The sequence below is a fragment of the Urocampus carinirostris genome, chromosome 3 (assembly GCF_059441175.1).
Source record: "Urocampus carinirostris isolate Australia breed hairy pipefish chromosome 3, RoL_Ucar_1.0, whole genome shotgun sequence".
NCBI classification, from domain to species: Eukaryota; Metazoa; Chordata; class Actinopteri; order Syngnathiformes; family Syngnathidae; genus Urocampus; species Urocampus carinirostris.
In genome coordinates, this window is record NC_142351.1 from 28,071,985 (window position 1) to 28,094,912 (window position 22,928).

The 22,928-nt window shown below is 39.4% G+C and overlaps 1 protein-coding gene across 1 annotated transcript; it reads right to left on the reverse strand.

Moving 5' to 3' along the window:
• Window positions 1-8,165: 8,165 nt before the first annotated feature.
• slitrk5 (SLIT and NTRK like family member 5) lies at window positions 8,166-13,111 on the reverse strand. The gene is made up of 2 exons (XM_088331325.1): window positions 12,295-13,111; window positions 8,166-11,162 (listed from the first exon to the last, which is right to left on the reverse strand). The coding sequence occupies exon 2, from the start codon at window positions 11,102-11,104 to the stop codon at window positions 8,477-8,479; it is 2,628 nt and encodes an 875-aa protein (XP_088187451.1). The 5' UTR covers window positions 11,105-11,162; window positions 12,295-13,111; the 3' UTR covers window positions 8,166-8,476.
• Between the last annotated feature and the right edge of the window lie 9,817 nt (window positions 13,112-22,928).

Sequence of the window (22,928 nt, forward strand, 5' to 3'; positions counted from 1 at the left end):
CCATAAGTTGAGGACTTGCATATAGTTGTATCTGGGTCTATTATAAAAAACTGTGTACCGGAAACTTTGTACTAGAGACTGGACCTGATTAAGAGCCTAACACTCAAATTTAAGAACAAAACTCGCTTTAGTCTTTGTAACGGGCTACCCTGGACACAGGCCCCAGTACAAAAACAAATGTCCGAATATCCTCCTTACTTGCTGGCACGACATGGGGGCTTGAAAGGAAAAAAAAGCAGACTTTGTACACGTGCTCTATCCCTCTGATTCATCTACCATGAAGACAAGTATCTGCAAAGCAAGTTTTAATTAAGTTAGCTTGGTATTTTCACTAAGCTGCAACATGACTCACGGTTTAAGCATCAAGCCAAGACAGCTTGTGTGGTATGATTCCAAGAAGCAAAGCGTAACCATTTTCAAAATGTTGGTTTCCTCCCACAAGTGGTTTTGTAAGCAAAGTCTCAACAAGTGCTAGTTTGGGTGCCGGCGAGCTTAATACAGCTCTAACTTAACCTGCACAAGCACATACAGCGCACTTTGCATTCTGGAGTGCTTATATTGCACCAGGCAACACTTTCACATATTTCACCACAGGTCATATTTTTTTCTAAAGGGGATTAAGTGTTTTTCTGTGTAATAGTCTCACTCGTTAGCAGATAAACCAATACATCTCTAAACATTGACTATGTCAGAGGGCGAGCACAACACAACTGAACAAACACTAGAAGCTTTTGAGAGATTAATAGGAGAGGATCATAAAACTGCCTTTTGTGCTTTAATTTATGCTAAGACTAAAAAACCCATTGGTTGATTAAAGGCATTATTTTTACTCGCAGGAATACACACACACACACACACACACGCACACACACACACACACACACACGCTTAAAGGGAAAGCGTGTAATATAAAGTTTCGCCTAGTGGTTGTCAGGAAATAAATATTAAAATGTACAGTTTAACAAATTGTTCAAATTAGTTATCTGACTCCATTAACCAAACACAACTTGCATTCACCTAACAATGCGGGCTCGTTTCTTAATGAGACAATATGGACATGAGACTGGCATTTCCACATGGGGGCAGATTTAATTTCTTTAATAATTTAGATAAGTGAACTCCATCGAATATATGGCCGAATTAGCCGAACTAGTGTCACTTGAGTCTCTGTCAAGCCTCCTCTCTCTATCTTCTTTTTTTTTCTCGACCCACTTCTCTCCGCAAGCCTGGTGTGCCGGCTCCTCCCACGGGCGTGCCAATGAAAGCCCCCACGTGGGGTCCACCCCCTCGCCTCTATGTCTGGAGAAACTCAAAACAACACCGAGCATTTATCAAAACAATGCCTGACGTCCTTCGTCAGAGTCCTGTTATCAAAATTCCCCAGCCAAAACATTCCGAATTTGGAACAGCGTGACCTGAATTCCACTCAGTGAAAATCTTCATTGCACTCGGTAAATGTAACTTGTATTTAATCGTATAAAATCCTTTTTAGTAAAATGTAAAAAATCCTTCATGGTACAAAAAAAAAAAGAACAAATCCATTGAAAAAACAACAACATTGATTTGAATACCAGGACAAAATAAATGAACTACTACAGCAATGTTTATTTGTATACATAAAAAAAGATCAAAGGTTGAAAAATTGGTCTGTATTTTGCTTGTATTTATTTCGGCGCCATGGTTGTCCATCATATATCAGTGGCCCGAGCTCCTACCAGACAACAAAGTGCCGTCTAGTGATAAAATATTATACATTGGGGCTTTAAACATACATATTACAACCTGAAAATAACAGGGTTCTAACTAACATGATTGAGAAAAATGAGTCTGATAGTGGTTATTGTTTGTGGGACATAACCCCATCTACTGTAGGAATGTGATCACCTGAAACCTTATCGTACCCTAAAATCTGCACCTGATGAAAAGCCGCATGCTCAAATTTAAGAACGGAACTCTAGTTTGTCTTCTGACCACACCAGATTTGAAGCTGAAGGCTTAAACAACCATCAAAACTGACTAATTCACGTCTATTTCTTAAGTTTTCAGCTGCGCCGAGGTCTTGACGTCACATGTTTTTCGGATCATGTGACCATGCAGGATGGTGATTACAAAGACAAGCTGTGTTTAATCCTGCGCCGAAAGAAAACGCAAATGAGGGCTACGTTGTGTAAAATGTAAGCCCTATTTTTGTTGACGACAGTGTCAGAGCAACCATGCTACAGAGAATAGTGCCAGATTGCAACACAGAGGTGGAAGGAGTCTTGTTGTGATGCACTAATGATTTAATTGTTTCTAGCCCAAATAGCATTTTCTTGTTATCAATCCTCAAGAATAAAAGGAAATTTGAGCGACCTTTCTTTGACACCAATGATATGTTAATTGTAATTTGGATGGATAGATTAAGGACTTGACTTGTGGGTGAAAGAGTGGAAGTATAATTATGTTGTAAATAATGTTGACAAAAACATTGACTAATGTCTCTTGAAGGTCATCATAAATGTTTCCCGAAGTCCCCGCAATGTTTTGTATTTAGAGTGCATGTGTAAAAATGATTTTACATGTGTGTTGGCTGTTTCATTTTATGCCAGGATGGAAATGGTGAAAGTAAGAAACAGACTGTTTCAAATACAAAATGCCAACCGAACAAACCCCCCCCTCAAAAAAAAAAAATCATATTTTTTTAAGCACATCTACGTAGGAAACATACGTGGATGTACAACAGAAGCAGCTTAAAAGAGGCTGCAATGGTGATTTCAGACAGAGGATGGCGTCAACAAGTAGTATATTTTGATGTTACGGACAGCACCTTTAAGGTCCGTTTCTCTACAGTTACCTTATCGAAGATGCAGTGTACAACACCATTTCCATGTCCAGTACAAAATCACTGACTGGTTCGAAATTGGGGATCTGAATTACTTAAGGGGGTGAAGGCAAAACTGGCAAATTAGTTTTGACAATCTGCAGCCAACAGTTCTGGATAATTGCCAGTTTAGTATAATTCCCCAAGCCAAAGTAGCTTATCTCAAGGAAGTGATGAGATGCATGCCCCTGGTTGACAAAGGGTATTACAATACAATATTCTAAATATGTAATATGGAACCTATTGTGTTTTGCTTGTGTGTGTGTGTGTGTGTGTGTGTGTGTGTGTGTGTGTGTGTGTGTGTGTGTGTGTGTGTGTCGTGATGGGGGGCACCAGCTTTCTGTTCATTCAACATAGACATGTTGGATATCCAGCCTAAAAATAGGGAGGAAATTGTATAATCTTACATTGAAGGTTTTATTAGAGCACCTTGAGTTGCAGAACCTGAAAAGTGCTATAGAAATACATTTTGATTTGACATTAAACGGATGAAATTGTTTACTCGATTGCTCAGCTTCAGTTTTTGTATTCAACTATCACAAAGAGAATTTGTCAAAATAATCACAAGTAAAGCTGTTTTTTTTTTTCTAAATTGTTGTTCTGTTATTGCCTTTCAAAATAATATGTGACATCAGATAGATAGAACTCTGTAACTTTTAGTGGTACTTTGGTTTTTAAAGTAATACGGTTTTATGTGTGGCATTTTAATTACTAACTCAGTAGGTTTTACAGAAATCCCACACACCATCCAATGTGATAGAATACACACTAAAATGAAATGTTATAGGCTCGTACTTTAAGCATTCATTAAAAATGTTTCGACTAGCATCATTAGAAAGGCAAAAGTTCCTGAAACGCAATTGCTTTTATCAGTAACGAGTACTGGGGTGTTTTATGAATACAATGTTGTAACTCAATCGTGTTACTACATGGAGCATTACTGCGCTACTCATTAAATGCAAACAGGAATTTTAAAATTCTCTAACTGCTAAACGGTTTTGCATCATTCTTGTTATTACAAAAATTATCCTCCAAATATAATGGGTGGGCATGTTTATATTTACCTTTGAAGTACAACTGAATACCAGTATGGTGACACTCCTTTTATCTTCATGGAGACATTCTACTTACTATAAATATTTGTATCAAGCCAACTTTACAACTATGCAACGAAATACTCAAATAAAGGGGTCAGCTCATATGCACGATTGTGGTTGTCTGTCACCATGAGTCAATGCTCGGCAGTTCCTGGGGAGGCACGGGAGGTAAGCTTGCACAGGAACAACAAACCATAAGCACATTATTAAGGTAAAAGTGTGCTTGATTCCGGTCTTTTGTATAATTATTTTGCTTTACACCATGCTTAAAAAGAAATACATATCTTGGGCAGTACCCAGAAACGGAGAGGGAAATCTTAAAGTGGTTTGAAGCCCAGATACATAGTAGATACAAATTATCTCAGCTAAATGTTTTCATACAAGCTCCTGCAACAAGCTACAAGCCAAGAAATATGAAGGGTCCAGTTGTCATCTTGATTTTCCATTTTCCAAGTGTCATTTTGTTTCTTTTATCATGTAAATGCTTTAAAACAGTTTTAGCGGGTCGGCTTCCATTTGAGTATACACCGTAATTTGTATTATAGTTGCATTCGAAGTAACATACTACTTTTGGGTGTCAGTTATCTGGGGAGTAACCGAGTTACATTTTAAATGACGTAATAGGTAACAGTATTTAATTCCTTTTTTTTTGGTATCACGCCCAATACTGTTCATTTATCACTCGGTGGACAGTGAGCACTTGTACTTTCCAAGCGATTTTCTCCAAATGTCCTCAATGTTAGTTTGAACACTGTTATTTTGCGGTCTCAATAGGGACAGACACACAGACAAACACACACACTCACATTTCCTTGCACATATCCTGCATTGTCACCACTACTGTGGACAGGTCACTTAGTCATAACAGTGATGAAGGCTGGCACACATTTGCACAAGAACACAGATTAGGTCAAATGTGCTTTCCTATTTAGATTGCAGCCTCTCTCATAATTGTTGAATTTAATCCTTGTAACATTTCAAATAAAATTCATCATTACAATAACAACAAAAAATAGGCTATTTGTGTGGTACAATAAAACAAAACCGCTTCCCCATCAGAATGTGTCAGCCAAAATTATCTCAACAGATATAATGAACATCCAAACACACACACACACGCACACACACAGACAATTGCACGCACATCCTGGGTATGATTCACTGTGCCAGCTATGCAACAGTGACATGTCCAGAGTTGCATTCAGTTCCACGACTCCTCATCTCCCAAATGGTGCCTTCTGCTCTTTTTGGGCCTTGCACGAGAAGATGGCAGCTCATTTGCCGCTCAAAGGTGACCGCATACAAACAAAGAACAACCGACATGAAATGACAAAACCGCAAATGATTCAAGTTGTTTCCTATTCTCTCATTTGCATGCCGATACATTTCTACTCATTTTAAGTCGGACAACTATCTCAACTAGTGGTGTCAAAGATAAAGCCCACAGGTTGGATCAGGCCTTCCATCGGATCTCATAAGGCCCGTGAGACAATGATGAGAGAAGCATGTTGTATATAATATGTATATATATATATATATATATATATATATATATATATATATATATATATATATATATATATATATATATATATATATATATATATATATATATATATATATATATATATATATATATATATATATATATATATATATATAATACACATCTTTGCCATAACTTTTTTTTCTTACCGTGTTGTTTTTTGTTGCATTTTTCTGTATATTTTGTCGCATTTTGAGACCATTTATTCAAAGGTTATATTGACAGATACATTTGTAGAAGCCATTAGATTAAGGGTGTCAAACATACCGTGGAGTGGATAAGGCCCGCCAACAGATTTAATCCGGCCCGTGAGATAGTGCTGAGAGAAGCACCAGAGAAAAAAAAGTCATATCACACCAAGCAATGACTGCAGCTTTAAATATATCCACAGTATTTTGCCAAAGCCCGGCACCATTCCTAAACCAAATATGTCAAAATCAAGGCCTGTGGGCCACATCTGGGTCAAGAGGAGTTTATGGGTGCTCTAAGGATGATGTTATTTTAAAATTGTATCATACACCAGGAATCATTGAGTATTTGTTTTTACTGTATTTTATGTCTCCTTTTACTTTATTTTATTGTAGTTTAGTGAATTATATGAAAGAAATTGTATTATTACTTTTTTCAAATTGTTTTCTACCTACGTTTGCTAAAATATAGAATATAAGCTACTGATGGAGCCTGAATAATCCCGGCTTCTTTCATTTGATGTTCATGTAATGGGGATTTTTGTGTCACTTGTGCCTTATAAAAAATCAGAGATTACAGACAGAGCCATAGGAAAATATTACTATATGTATCTGATTGTATTAGAATCTCTTTTTAAGATTTTCAGTAGGTTCAATTGAGTCACCAGACTATGCGTCATTCAAAATAAATATCAACATTTGATCAGTCGGGCCCTCTGTTTGTAGTTATTTTTAAAAAAAATTTCTGTTTGACTTTAGAACCCTTACCCTAAAGGGACACCTGATTTCTTCTTCAGATATGTTTTCTTTTTTTTGGGGTTCTGCAAAGTACTTTGGACTCGTATAGCATAAATAAATCATACAAGCAAATTGTTGCTAACACAATAAACAAGCCTCACGCGAATCGGTTGTTTTTTTTCCCTTGGCATTTTCATTTCTGTCACTATGGCAAACATGCCACACTTGTAGTTGTGATGTTCACATGTCCATGATTCTCTCTGTTGACTTCATTGTCGTAGAAATGGCATAATGATTGTTTTTGTTAGACACAGCAGTTCTGTTTCAAAATTGAATAAAATGAAACAGCCAGTGTAAGCCAAACAAACGGAAATAAATGAACGAGGGCTACACAGATGGAAACTCAACAGGGTAGAAATGGCTTCAATAAGTAAATAAAAGGAGTATATAATGAGCTTGAATTTTCCATACGATCACTATCTTGTCATTTTTATGGATTATTGTGATATTGTCATTTTGCCCTGATGTTCCCATACATGTGTAATGTAAATCCATGTTACTGACGATTAACAAACAAGAACAATTTGTAACACACAAGGGGTAGCAATGAAGCACACTTTTGGAACAAGGAACTTCATTATTGTAGTGAGCGACATCAGTAAAATCATTTTTATTTACTGACTAAACAAGGTCTATTTAGTAATATCGATTTTTTTTGTTGCCCGCTTCTTTTAGTCAGATTATTCCATAATGCATGTATATGGTATTAGCTCTTGTCAATAGTCATGAAAACAGATCATTGTAAACGTTTAAAAAAAAAAAAAAAAGTTCTGCTCTCAGTTCTCCCTGCATTTAAACATACACAATGATGTTTGCATGTTTATAAGCACTAACATGACACCTTGCTTATGTATGAACCTTGTAGAAAAGCCTACTTATTGCTTCCGCAAATATTTTTTGGGACATTATATGTGGCCTATTAGGTACCCATTTTAGCCTATCACTCAAGCAACCCCCCTGACCAATCATGTTTTTACCAGGCTTGACATGCATGTGTCATGAGAACCGACATCATGTTTATTTGATGACAACAACATAGTTTGGTCATTATAGTGCAAGAAGTGCAAAGCAATCCAAAACATAGACTCAAGAAGGGATAAAGATTCTGCCAATGCTTGTATAAAAATAGGTGTTACATAGATTAAAATAGCAACGTCACACAACAAAAATCAAAACTTCAGATATCATGTGTTTGTTTCAAATAAATCTGTATATTAATAATCAACGTCCAAATTTGCCTTAATGTGATCACGTTTTTTTTTTTTTTTAATGAGAGCTTGCCTTCTAATCCCCCCAAACTCTCAAAGCAAACAAAGACACTGTTTTCCCCTTCTTCCTTGTCAAATGGCACAGTCTTTTTCTTCTTCTCCATATTAGGGGTGTGCTATTTCCCTTAAAAACTAGAAAGCCACTTTTACAATGCCAAGCTACAGGAAGTGAAACTATAAAACAAAAAACCTTTTTCTCCTTCCTCCAGAAAAAAAAGGTGATTTATGATGACACGGATAATGTTGATGTTGAATCAAAAGTTTGATATTGAAAAGACATGGCAGGTTATATCAATAAATACTCACAGACTACAGCAGGAATGTAGTCCTACACAGTTTTATCATCTGCTGTACAGTGTTTTTTGTTTGTTTGTTTGCACTCTGTCATTTTGTCCAAGGGTGATTTTCTTTTTATTTCATTTCCAACAATATGCCCTATGCAGGCTATACTCCTGAATTTTGAAGCTGAACGAACTCAAACACCTCATATTTGAGATCAATGATATATAAAAATAAAATTTGCATCATTAGTTAGCATTTGTATTCACCCCGACTCTTGTAATGTCCTGTTGCACAAAAAGATAAAGATTGTTCGGCACACCCCACAGGACTGCTCAGCTCTTCTCCTGCTTGTTGTCATTTGTGCCAAGGCACCCAAAACATTGTTTTTCCAAAGGTCGAAATGAGACATAATGCTCCATTGCACGGATGATTCTGGCTCAAAACTGGCTGAAGGTGGTCTGTTTCTCAAGAACTTCGAGGTAATCAGGCTCAGACTGTAGTTTTGCTTTTAGCTCCAAGTATTCGTTTCTGTTGGGCTCCACATAAACAGTACTGGGCGAAGTACCGTACAGCACAGTTTCTCTAATCCTGTCTGGGTGCAGGAACTGACGCCTGACATCAAAATTGGGGTTATATGTATATGAAACTGGGCCTGTGTACTTGTACTCTAAATTTCCCCCCACTGGTAGGGACGGGACGGACTGATGAGGGGACTGCTTATCAGCCTCAAGGATGCCTCGAAAAAAGTGGTCTGCATCTGGGACCGGGGAGGGGTTGTCCCTTGGCTCAATGGTGCTGACGCTGTAGGCAGGGCTCCTCATCAAGCTGTGATTTATCTCGTCATCTGGGGTGCTTCTGTAAGTCACCTTAAGTTCGTGAAGGTCACGGTAATCCTCAACCGCGTTCCCTTCCCTTGATCTGTAAATGGGGTTTTTGCACATGTGACCCATGGGATGCGGGATGTATTCGTAGACGTGACCAGCAGGCACCTTGGCTTTGGTGCCCGAGCGGTTGCTGTACAGGCTGTACTGCAAGTTGAAGGAGCTGACGTCAGAGTTGTTGGTGCTACTGCGGTCACTCTGAGATTTTTTGCGCTTTTTCATCACTACAACGAACAGACCTGCCGCCACAAAGACTGACATGATGAAGACGAGCAATAGGCTCAGGATTAAGACCGACAGGGGGACAGTGCTCCCAGAAGAATTAAATTTGTGCGTGGCATCAGTCGGTACTAGCCAATCTTGGAAGGGCTTTTCTGTCAGAGGGGTGGGTGATATATAGGTGTCCAAATGGTCCGGGCAAAGCTGTTCTGATGATATAGAGCGCAGGTCCATTTTGACATGACGTTTGGGTGTTTCGCAGACAATCTCCTTCACTACTGTACCTGCACTGAGCTGTTCGAGCCATATTTTCATTCCCACAATATCACAGGAGCAGTGCCAGGGGTTTTCAAAGAGATCTATCTGCACCAGTAGCTTGAGCTGATCCAAAACACCACTTACGGGAAGGTTTTGGAACTGGTTGTTGCGCAGATTAAGTCGGGACAAGGAAAGGCTAGAAAACACCCCCACTGGTAATGATTTTAGCAGGTTGTTATTGAGGAACAGAAGTTGGAGATTTGTAAGGTAACGGAAGGTGCCCGCATCCACTTCCTTGATTTTATTGTACTCTAAGTAAAGATATTGCACATTCTGCAAGCCAAAAAACATTTCCCCCGTGAGCCGGTCCATGAGATTACCATTTAAATACAGCCTACGTAGATTTGTCAAATCCCCAAAAGCTCTGTCATGAATCACATTTATTCTGTTGTTTCCCAGGTGAAGCAAATCCAATCCAACAGCATCGATAAAATCTGATCTTCGCACCACGGGGATGTAATTTCCGGTTAAATACATTTTTTTCGGATTGTACGGTTTGGGTTTCAGGTCAGATATGCTTTCGATCTTTCTCTCTTGGCAATTTACATTCAATCCGATTTCCGAAATCTGCAGGTTACACGTGCAAGCAGTGGGGCAATCCAAAGGCACAGGCGATTTGGTCTGGAAAGCAATGATAGGGCCATAGTTGTAAGGGCTTCCACCCGGGAGCCGGGACGTGGGCTTTAACCTTGTTCGATTAAATTGCCGTGTTCCCTTGGTCGGTCTAGATGAGGACCTGAAGACGGCAGACGAGGTGGCGGAGGCTGTGGCCGCAGCCGGTGTGGTCTGGTAATATCCATTTGTACTGCTCGGGGCAGCGGGCCTCACCAAGTCCTCTTGGGGTCTCCTCGGGCATAGTTCCTGTTTGGACACCTCGTCCAGATCCCTCCCATGTAGCCTGAAGGGTGTCTCACACACGACTTCTCCCACCAGAGCAGTGTAGGCGATGCTCTCTAACCAGGCCTTTAGAGCGATCAGCTCGCACGAGCAGTTCCAAGGATTCTCTTCCAGCTGTAATTCCACGACCTTGTCCATGTGCTCAAGGAGGCCGACGTAAGGGAACATCTTTAACCGGTTTCCCCGCAGATCCAAGTGTGTGAGAGGGACATTTCGAAATATGTTGGGGGGCAGAAGGGACAGCAGGTTGTCATTTAAGATCATCACCGTTAGTTGGTGTAGTTTGCTCAAGGTGTTGGGTTCAATGTTGCTGATGTAATTATAATCAATTTGAAGATATTCCAAACTCTCCAGTCCTGTAAAGGTGTCATCTCTCAGAACATCAATTTTGTTGTTATTCAGATGTAACCGTTTTAATCCCTGGAGTCCGTTGAAGGCCCCTGTTTCGATCTCTGAAATGTCATTGTTTCCCAAGTGCAGAATGCTCACTCCGGTATAATTGATGAAGTCGTTGACCGACAGTTTCTTCAGTAGGTTCCCCGTCAGAAGGAGGTGATACGTGTGGAACTGAACTGGGCTGATCTCCGTCAATCTGATGATCCCTCGGTTCTCGCAGCTGACGGTGAGGATGCCTTCCTTCTCTTCGCATGTGCACAGGTTGCGGCAGATCTCCCCGTAATTGTCATACATCTCCACCAGCCTCAGAGATGATGCAATCACAAGGATTATATTCAGGTCCCAGAAATGCATGTTTCCTGGGAAGAGGTGCCCCAGCTCACTCAAGTATGGTGTCAATGTGTGGTGTCATCTAGGGAAGAAAAGAAAAAGGACGGGTGCTGTTTTACACATGTACCACTGTCATGCTTCAAAGCACAAGTTGCCCAAAATGCACATTGGCCACCAGCGCTCCAGCACAAAAATTGAATGCAGGCCTGCCTAATTTTGCTAATTATTCAAGGCACAGAATATTCATCTAATTGTAATCATGAAAATTGAGCAAATGCAGGATTGTAATCCAAGGAAAAATCTATAAAGTCTTTTTTTTTTCTTAATTGTTCATTTGTTCGTAAACTACAAAGGCTAAGATGCATTAACACCAGTCAGTTAAGGTTATTAAATGACTGTCCGCTTTAGCATATATGCGGATATGTCAATTTGTATATATATATTATTACATTTTTCAAACAAGCACTGCAATTTTAGAACCCTTTTAAAGCCCCCACCAACTCCCTGTCGTCAAAAGATTTGTCATTCATTACACATACCAGACATCTATGCAAGGGATCGACATAAAATAAATAGTACATATAAGCTAGCGCAACTCTTATAAAAAATAATAATTAAATCTAGAGATGAAAAATTCCGCATCCGTTTGGCTTAGAAACAAAATTAAATCAAAAAATAAATTATTTTCGTAGTGCATTTTAACAGGGGGTCACATCTCCAAATCGGGTTATACCGTATATCCGGCATTTGTATTTTTAGAATACAGGATAGTTTCCCTCTCCTTTTTGCATATGTTCTCGTGCACAGACACGCACGCACGAACACACAAAGTGACGCACACGAGCGCAGGCACACACACACACACACCGCTTTATATCGTTAAAAGATCGCAAAAAAATTACACACCTGCGCATCAAACGTGCCCACATTTGCTCCCTATGTACACTCCCGCAACATGAACTAAACGTCGATGATAATTACTGCTCAATTTTCACAGTGCATTGTGTGCGTGCATGCGCATAAACGTTTGTGTGTATGATTTGCAATGCGTAAAACGTGGGGATAATTCAGCGATTATTTTATCTTTATTTTAGGGCACGCACCGATTTTTACCAAGAAATCCACTTTGGTGACGAAAAAGCATTTCAGCACCATGGATAGTTCAGGTTTATTCTACATAGTGTGTTAGGTTGCGTTAATGAAGATCCCCTTACCGTGCAGATGCCTGTAAACGCCAACGCATCCCGCAACGACAACAAAAATTAAAAATGAAAAACAAATAACGCCCGTAGCCCCTTTCCGGGCTCCAGTCTCAGTGCAGACATGGATTATTGGGTACAGCACCCTGGCGTCGGCTGCGGGAGAATCCTTAAAATTCAAGTCTCCTCTGCGTTTAGCTCCATAACACAGTCTCATTGAGGAGTCAGCTGGCGCGCCGATCTTGGCTCGAGTCGTCTTCCAGAAAAAAGATTTAGCGCTGTCATGTCAAAGAAAGTTGTAGGACACGACCCCCCCAAAAAAGATGTCCTTTGATAACAAATAGGGATCGGATAATGTATAGTAATCCCACATTAGAGGAGACAAGCGCCGTGACTTTCATTCATGTGCACGGAGGGAGAAGCACGAATCTCCCCCTTTCTCCCCCCACTCCCTCCCTTCCTTCTTTCCTCCGCGTCTGCTGGTGCTGGTGCACCAGCCCGTGTCTTGACGTGCAATTTCTCCCCCCTCACGCCGAACATAAGGCGTTTTCTTCAGTGCATGTGTCCATGCAATAATAAGATTTGTCTGCACACCAGCTTTCCACTCCCCAGCCACGTTGCAACTAGTGAAACTTGATGGCGCTGGATCTGGTTAGCAAAAAAACCTGTGGTCCTTTGAAAAAAAAAAAAAAAAGGGGGGGGGGGGGGGGTGTGGTTGAAAGAAAGCCCCGCAAACGCTTCGCGAAACAATTACGTCGCGTGGCGACGCTAAAGGCAGGAATCCTCCATTTGCACGGTCGCCATGGCACGGGAATGAAAAATACAATTCATGCAATAGTCTAAAAGAGGGTACCGTGGAGGAGATGAGAAGATTCTGGGGGTGGGAGGGAGAAAGTTAAAGGGGAGTTGGAGGGGTGGGGGTGCCTGGCGCTTCAACGACGATCTATAGGGGGCAGCACAACGACGACAAAAAAGAAAGGGAGCCATTTATTTTTGGGTATGAGCAGGGTGCAGGCTTATCCTTTATTTTTAACCTCTTGTGTTAGGGTCTGGGGTGGGTAGAGTAGCTGAAATTAAAGTAAAATTGCTTTTACTACAGCCTGATATCACTCAAGTAAAAGTAAAATGGGCCATCCAAATAATAACTTGAGTAAAAGTAAAAAAGTGCTTGGAGAATAAAAACTACTTAAGTACTGAGTAACTGTAGTAATGTGATGAAAACCATGGAGCGGTTGCTGCTGCACCACCTGAGGCCACAGGTCCGTCACGCCATCGACCCTCTGCAATTTGCTTACCAGGAGAAGGTGGGAGTGGAAGATGCTATAGTCTACATGCTACACCGATCCCTCTCTCACCTGGATAGGGCTAAGGGGGCTGTGAGGATTACATTTTTGGACTTTTGGACAGTGCCTTCAATACCATACAGCCTCTGCTACTGAGTAGGAAACTGACAGAGATGGGAGTTAGCTCACACCTTGTAGAATGTCAAGTCAAGTCAAGTCATTTTTATTTGTATAGCCCTAAATCACGAAGAGTCTCAAAGGGCTTCACAGATTGTTACACTATATTACACAAACTATTTTCAACCGACAAGAGGAGTAGGTTATTCGTATGCAATGGAGTAGAAGTGAGTTTTAAGTTTAGATTTAAACATTTCCACTGAGGTTGCAGATCGAATCTCAGGGGGAAGAGCATTCCACAGCACCGGTGCCCGGATGGAGAACGCTCTCGAACCAGCAGAAGACTTCTTTGCTCTCGGGATCACCAGAAGACCAGCACTCTCAGATCGTAGGCTTCGGACCGGGACATAGGGGCAAATCAGATCTGAAAGATAAGAGGGAGCAAGTCCATGTATGATTTTGTACAATACTAAGAGAACTTTGAAGTCACATCTTTGGCTAACTGGGAGCCAATGCAGGTTAGCCAAAATCGGTGTTATGTGATCGTACTTTTTTGTCCTAGTTAAAAGCCTCGCTGCGGCATTTTGTACTAGCTGAAGAGACTTGATTCTGGACTTCGGGAGACCGGAGAGTAGTGCATTGCAGTAATCGAGACGGGAGGTAACAAATGCATGAATTATTGTTTCCGCATCAGACTGAGACAGTATTGAACGGATTTTAGCAATGTTGCGAAGATGGAAGAAGGCAGTTCTAGTAATTTGCTTTACATGCATCTCAAAGGATAGATCAGGGTCAAATATGACACCTAAATTTTTAACTGAGTCACTCTGTGTGATGTGACATTTGTCAATGTTCACAGCAGTTTTTGCGAATAAGTCCCGGCATTTAGAAGGACCAATGACTAACATTTCGGTCTTTTCAGAGTTAAGACGCAAGAAATTGAGTGACATCCACTCTTTTATCTCAGTGAGACAGGCCTCCAAATTTCCACAGTTTAGTGTGGAAGATTCCTCCAACGGAAGATATAGTTGAGTGTCGTCTGCGTAGCAGTGGAAGCTGATATTGTACTTGCGAATAATATCACCTAATGGAAGCATGTAAATGTTGAAAAGTAGGGGGCCGAGCACTGAACCCTGCGGAACACCGCAGGTAACATTAAAGGGCTCAGATGTCGTTTCACCATATTTAACACAGTGCGTCCTATCTGAGAGGTAAGATTTGAACCACGAGAGGACGGCTCCTGAGAGACCAATCCATTTTTCCAACCGTTCTAGTAGGATATTGTGGCGCACTGTGTCAAAAGCAGCACTAAGATCCAGTAGCAGCAAAAGTGATGAAGCGCCAGAATCCATTGACATTAGGAGATCATTTGTTACCTTGATCAGAGCTGTCTCAGTAGAGTGGTTAGCCCTGAATCCAGATTGCATGGATTCAAAAAGGTTATTCTCCGATATGAAAGCATTCAGCTGCTGTGCCACTACTCTTTCGAGTACTTTAGAGAGGAAAGGTAGGTTTGACACAGGTCTGTAATTACTTAATATTTCTGGATCAAGGTTGGGTCGTTTCAGTGTGGGTTTAATAACGGCGGACTTAAAAGCTGCTGGAACTACACCTGAGGAGAGTGATGTATTTATAATATTTAGAACTGAAGGCCCAAGGACGCTAAAAAGACTTTTAATAAGTGAACCTGGGAGAGGGTCGAACTGGCAAGTTGTCGGTTTGGCCGCATTCACCACTTGTTTGAGATCATCAAGTGACAGTTCACTAAAACCGGCCATTTTCCCAGGGCAGCCACCCTGTCGTGCATCTGTAAATTTCAGTCCTTTAATACGTGTGGTACTAACAATATCTTTTGCAATTTCTTCCTGTATGCATTGAATCTTCTTAGTGAAGAAGACCATTAAGTCCTGAGCAGAGTGTGTCGAACTGTCTGCGATAGCCTGTTGCCTTGTAAGCGATGCTACAGTGTCAAAAAGGGCTTTGGGGTTGTTCTTTTGAGACGCAATCACCTTCGAAAGGTAGGCAGATTTTGCAGAGGCAAGGGCCGCTTTATACTTTAACAAGCTGTCACACCAGGTTCGATGGAAAACCTCAAGCTTGGTAGCGCGCCATTTTCTCTCCCATTTCCTGCATTCTTTTTTAAGGGCTCTAGTTTCATCAGTAAACCAAGGTGTGCGTCTTTTAGGACGTGATTTTAGTTTTATGGGCGCTATTGAATCCAGCACACTAGTCAGGGTGGTATTGAACTCATTCATGAGTGAGTCAATCGAGCCATTGTATTTAGGAAAGGACGCAACTGCTCCAGGAAGGAGTTCAAAGAGCTCAGAAACTGTGCCAGTGCTTATATTGCGTCCGCTAAATCCCTCAGCTATATTAAGTCTACATTTAGTTAGCACCTCAAATGTCACTAAATAATGATCAGAGATAACAGTAGTACACGGTAGAACCATAATGTTTGAGGTTAAAACTCCTCGAGTCAGAATCAAATCTAGCGTGTTCCCATTTTTATGGGTTGGCAAGTCAACCAGTTGGGTAAAACCAAATGCATCAATTAGAGAACTAAACGCAATAGTAAGTGAACTGTGTGGGGAGTTCATATGAATGTTAAAGTCTCCCATAATTATAATTTTGTCTGCATAGGTTACTAGTTCAGACAAAAGTTCAGCAAATTCGTCTAAGAAAGTTGTGTATGGCCCAGGTGCACGATAGATAGTTATTACATCAATTGACAATTGAGGGGACCGCATCACAAGAGCCTCAAACGTTTTGTAATTATTAGAGGTACGTGTATTAAATTTGAGCGATTTTTCAGAGATTAGCGCAACACCACCACCTCTTTTCAGCGTGCGTGCTATATGACTACTCTCGTAGTCTGGGGGAGAGGCATAATTTAGAGCTAAGTGCTCATCCGGGCGTAACCACGTTTCACAAAGACCCATACAGTTAAGTTTATAATCACGAATAATGTTATCAACAAGTAAAGCTTTTGGAGCAAGCGATCTAATATTTAACAGACCAAATTTCAGCTTTGCTGAATCATTTGACTTAGCTGAACTCTTTGTAGTCTTTGTCGAGATCTTCAAAAGCTCCCGGCGTTGTGGCCGCTCGTGAGCGCTGAGTTTAAAGCGTCGGTTGTCCGGCGAGGAATAAATGGTGGAATTAGTTACATCCTCGCGTCCATCCTCGCGTCCATCTTGCTGCTTGGACTTCACACGTTTCACACATCTACCTGCACGGCAACCACGCTTCTTTGTCCTTTCTTTACGGCGCCGTCGGCGACGTTTATTAAGAGGAATAGTTGTCCACAAGGATGCCGGGTCTCTTTGAAGTTCGCTCGGTATATCATGGGCGGTATAAAAAGTGCCCGAAAAATCGAAATTTAGACGCCCACCCAACCGAATAAGTTCGTCCCTACTGTAAGTGTTTTTGGCCACACATGTGTCCAAAAGTGAAAGCAAAAAAGACAAGAGAACGGCAATAAATAGAATGGATTACGGACTACATTACAGGCAGACCCCAGTATGTGAAACAGGGGGGCTGTACCTCGGACACTCTGGTTAGCAGGGGACCGTGCTCTCTCCGTTCCTATTCACTCTGTATACATCGGACTTTCCTGCCACGTGCAAAAGTTTGCTGATGACACTGCGATCGTGGGATGTATCAGAAGTGGGCAGGAGGAGCAGTACAGGAAATTGATTCAGGACGTTGTCCAATGAAGCGACGCAAACCACCTGCACCTGAACACCACCAAGACCAGGGAGATGGTGGTGGACTTCAGGAGAACTAAAACTCACCCGGTTCCTGTAACCATCAAAGGAGAAGGTGTACAATTTGTCCAGACCTACAAATACCTGGGTGTGCAGCTGGACAATAAACTGGACTGGACTGCCAACACAAAAGCTCTATGTAGGAAAGGGCAAAGCCGACTTTACTTCCTCAGAAGGCTGGCCTCCTTCAAAATCTGCAAAAAGCTCCTGAAAATATTCTGAGACAGTTGTGGCAAGCGCCCTCTTCTATGCGGCAGCGTGTCTTATACAAGCCATTCATTTTCAACCATGTTTTCTTTTCAGGTAGTTTGTTTATTTGTGATGTGATATTTACATGAAAAATAAATGAGAGTTACAATTACAAGATCAGAATAACCTTTACTGAGACTCTCACCTCAATCAATGGTTGTTCTCTTTTTGACTCATTTAACTTTAGAAAAAATTAGACGCTTCTAAAAATATTATTCATATTCTAACAAAGCGTATTCTTTTAATTTCTCTACATCTGCTCTGTTAAACAGAGGGCACTACACTTGCATGTGAAATCAATGTAAAAATATATATCTCCCTGCGGATTTCAAATCACAAATTATTGAATAAAAAAGGCAACTGTACATAAATGTGGGGCAAGTAATTAAGATTTTTTATTTGCAGTGCAAGTAAAAATATGTGTTAAAAGAACAGGGAAGAACACAAGCTACGGAGACTTTTTGATGTTTCTAGGTACCCGCGGCTACAAGATGGCAGGCAAATACCGTATGTTAGCCCTTTAGGTAGGTCCCATGCTTTGGAACACAAATTTTGGTAAACTCACTCATTTCATGTTAAATGTGTAACACAAATGTGGATGTATTAATACATGTTTAATGTCGTTTTAGAATAAGAACATTGTGAGTATTTTTCTCATTTGGTTATTTATAAGGTATTTCCTGACTTTACCAAAGTAGGTGAGTTATCACGCCATCACATTACATGACCCACAGGCCTTGTATTCTCATTTGGCGAATGGAAATAACATGGAGTGCGAACCACTATTTTGTGTTGGATTAAGGCCTGATTTAACACGTAGTCTAACATGCAGATAGACCAAACAACTACATAAGCATAATGTTACTCGGGCTCCATGGGTGTAACCAGTCCATATTTGGGGGTGCTCAAGCTCCCACAAATTAATTCCTAGCACCCAAAAATATATAGCATTTTTAAAGCTCTCTTTCCCTACTAAAGGACAGGATAAGACTAAATACGATACAAAACACTATATATATATATATATATATATATATATATATATATATATATATATATATATATATATATATATATATATATATATATATATATATATATATATATTTTTTTTTTTTTTTTTAATTAAAACAAAACACAAATGTGAACAATGCAGCGTCGGAAATATTCCATTGCTTTGAAATGGTTCAGTTAATTCAAACCCTAGCACCACTCACGTCCTCTTCCCCGCTTGTCTTTGTTTTCAATCCAAGGTTGGGTAATTATTTTGAGCCATGGGCAGCATTGTATTAAAAATAATGGCAAATAGGCCAGACCATTTCCCAAAGAGATATCTCAATTTTTAAGCGTTCATTATTTTTATCGTAAACATTTCATTCATGGAAAAAGAAAGACACACAGAGGAGACATTCATTTTGTATTTAAAACAATAGAAATAATGATATTCACGTATGAACAAAAAAACATGCAGATATCTACATGTAAATGTGATATTTCATTTTATATTTGTTTATAAATACATTTATTTCATCAAAATGGTTTGGATACACTCATATTTAATGCCAAGCATGATAACACCTCTTATTAAATAACGATAACAACATCAATAATAATAATAATAATAATAATAATAATAATAATAATAATAATATGTTTTATTTCAAAGTGCATTTCTGTTCACCCAAGGTTGCTGTACACAGACTAAAAACAGTGATATAAAAAACCAGACAACATATACAAAAAATAAGAACGTACAGTATTGAAAAGTGCAGAGGAACTGTGTGAGGCAGTTATTGATGTTTTTAGCATGACATGTCATAATATCCATTGTAAAACTCAATATACAATAAGGCTAGCTCAGAATAATTATTTTTGCATGGAATATGTTGATAAATAAAATGTATATATTTTGGAAAAATAGCAATGAACTATATAGCCAGCGATGAAAATATTGGGGATAACACATTTATTGTTAATACTTTATTTTATTACAATTGTACACATAGTACTACCTGTTTTACCAGCCAGGTCAAAACGCTTCACGGGCAGCATGTGGCAAGCTGGCTGTAGTTTGCCCACTGTCTCAAAAGTGTTAAATCAACAGTTTTGAAAACAGATACAACCCTCATAAACACTTTTCTTGGTTTAGATTTAACACTCAATGTTAATTGGTATGATTATGCTAATTTTGTAATACTGGAGTGTCATAATCAAACTAGTAATTGAAGTTCAATAAATGTTAGAGTCCAACTTAGTTTTCTACAGTCTTGTAAAGATTTCATTAAGTGACTATCATTTTATTAGAAAGACAAATGAAAGGAATATTGTGACTGACTGTTATGAAAGTGGCTTTAATCTTGAATTCTAATTGTTTCATTAGCTGTTTCTGCAGAGTATCCACACACTTCTGTGCTACGTTTATCGTTCGTGTAAATTTAATGTATGTAAATTATTATTAAACAGAGTGTAATTGATCTTTAAATATTTAATGTATCCCTTCCGCCTCCTTCCCCCCAAAAAATCAAGTGTATAGTATGTTAATTATATTTCCTAAACAATACATTGATAAGTGCATTATATTATTAATATTGGACACCAGCAAAAGAGATTGCGTAGGATTCCAGTTCATTATTTTAACTATCATTGCACAGTGTTGTTCTTTGTTTTGACTATTATTAACGGTTTGCATTGTTGTCAGTATCAGCTAATCATGTTGCTGTTCTTTGATAACCACACCCTTTCGGGCAGATCTGCTTACGTAACGTAGGAGATTAAGCAAATAGAGAGGGCTTTAGAACAGGTTGGATTTTATGCCTAAATCTGGGCATGTTTGCAATGAAACACATTTTCAGTATATTGAATAGCTTATGAGTGCCTAGTTGTTTTGTCCTGTAGGGAAAGGATGAGCAAGGTTGTTTCCTGTATTTTGAGTCATTGTACCGGCACTTGGACCTGATGTATGGCATCATCTAGAACCTGCTGCATCGGTCAACATTTTGGAACAGGAAACTGTCAGCTAAACATTCTGTGATTACCTAGGTGTCTTCAGATTGTCTGTTGATGTATGTGCAACATCCGTTTTAGGCTGGTTATCCTGGAAGGGGGATTACCTCATATGTGGCCCTTTCTCAATGTTTATTTTCCTCATTGTGAGGTTTTTGAGTTTTTCTTTACTCTCATGTAGGTTTCAAATCAGGGGATGGTGCAATGGTGGTTTGTGGAACCAGTTGGGACTTTTTGTAGACAATTCTAATTCAAATACTATACAAATAAACATGACTTGACTACTTTTCAATGCAGTGTTGTTACGATGCACTTTTTAAAAATGTCATTATGATTACAACCCGGGACAGTCTCCAAGTAGTACCTTGTAAATATGTCTGCCCCCTTTATGCCGACATTATTGAATCTTATATCACTGTTTTAAGTCTTTATTACGTGTTTATCCTCTAGTGCCAAGTTGAATCTCATTTCACTTCATCATTTATGACAATAGATAATTCAATTCCATTCAGTTTAATTCAGCAATGATCACACCCCGCAACATAATTTGTAAAACGATTTAATTTTTACTTTCTCTCAATTTTTAAGCTCATAATGGATGCATGAAGTTTTGACAAGTCCCTAAGAGAACATGCCCTTCAACCCAAAAGCCACCGCCCTCATCCACTGAGTACTCTATATGCTTTCCTTTGGGATAAAAAAAACATGGTTGCCAGGTTTGTGCGGTTCTCAAACACACTGGACATGTTCTAGCATCCGTTACCTTGACATCCAACTAGACTTCAAAGGTGGGAGGGGAGCCTTAACTATTTGTGTACCACCACTTCCTACAAGAGCCATTGCAAATGCACGGCTTAAGCTTATAGTAGAACTCACTTACAAGAGATATGTTTCGAAATAAACTCATTTTCAAAAGGATTATATTGAGTCCGTTTTTGCATCAAATATTCAGCTGGAATGCTGAGAAGCACAACCAAAGTGCGGCTTATTTGTCCCGCGGTGATAGTGTTACCCCGTTACCCTTTTCAGTGTCGAACAAGAAATGTTAAGGCACTTAACGAGAACCGTAGAGGAAAATCAAATTAAAGCGAGCATATGGTGGGCTGCCGTGTCTATGAGATTTCCAACTTAGCTGGTATTGTGTGGTAATAAGTCAACTCTCCCGGCCTTTTTTTTAGCATTTGGAGAATAGTAATAAGCGGATGTGGAACGTACGCCACCCCTCAGAAATTAGCCATGTAGATGTATGGATTTATCTTAAAGTCTTAGGACAGTAATCGTATTAGGAGTTGACGATCCCGTGGAAACCAGCGGGAGTTAATCATGGGAATTATGTCTGAAATACAACAACAAAGAACAAGATGCGGCCGAGTTCATTCCCTAGTATCAATCAGTGTGTGCGTGTGTGTGTGTCTGTAAGCATTTAAAACAGGGGTGGGCAAACCTTTTGAGTTGCATGCCACATCAGGGATCGAAAATACGGCCGGAGTCCAGGCCTGGAGACCTATCCAATGTTTACAATTTGCATTTAGGAATAATTATACATCCATGCTATATACATTTCATTTTTATTTTATAGATTTGTTTCTTAATCGATTTGTTTTGAAACAATTCGAATTAAAGCAAATATAATTTAAGATGTCTCTTTTTAAGCACTTCATTTTTTATATTTAGTTGTGTAGTGATACTGTAGAATTACTATAGAACTATTTTATAGTATTTTTGAAGTATTTTTGGAGTACCGTTTTGCTGTAGCATTACTGTTTCACGATTTATGTAGTAGGCTAGTTGTAGTACTATTGTAGTTGTACTTTTCTAGTACGTTTTAAATAGTATTTCTGAAGTATTTTGTAGTATTTAATTAGTGGTATTTTTCTAGTGTTACTTTAGTAGTATGTCTTCACTATTTCCTAAATACTATGTTTTCAGTTCGGGATTACCGAGATAAAATGTTTGTACAGTTAAGGTATTATTTATCATGTAGTATTTCTGCAGTGTTTTTTTAGTATTTCTGTAATAGTGTCTCAGTCGTGGTATTTTGTAGATTTATTGTCGTAGTATTTCTGTAGGAGTGTTTCTGTACAACAGGATTGCTGTGCTAAAATATTTGTACAATGTATGTAGTATTTCTTAAGTTTTATTTCGCCAGTACTTTGTAGGATTTCTGGAGCAGTCATTCTACAGTCGCAGTGTATTTTATAGTTTTCAAGTATTTTTTGTAGTATTAGTG

Coding starts and splice junctions, on each gene's coding strand:
- slitrk5 (XM_088331325.1), bottom strand. CDS start 11,104: ATGCATTTCTGGGACCTGAATATAATCCTTGTGATTGCATCATCTCTG.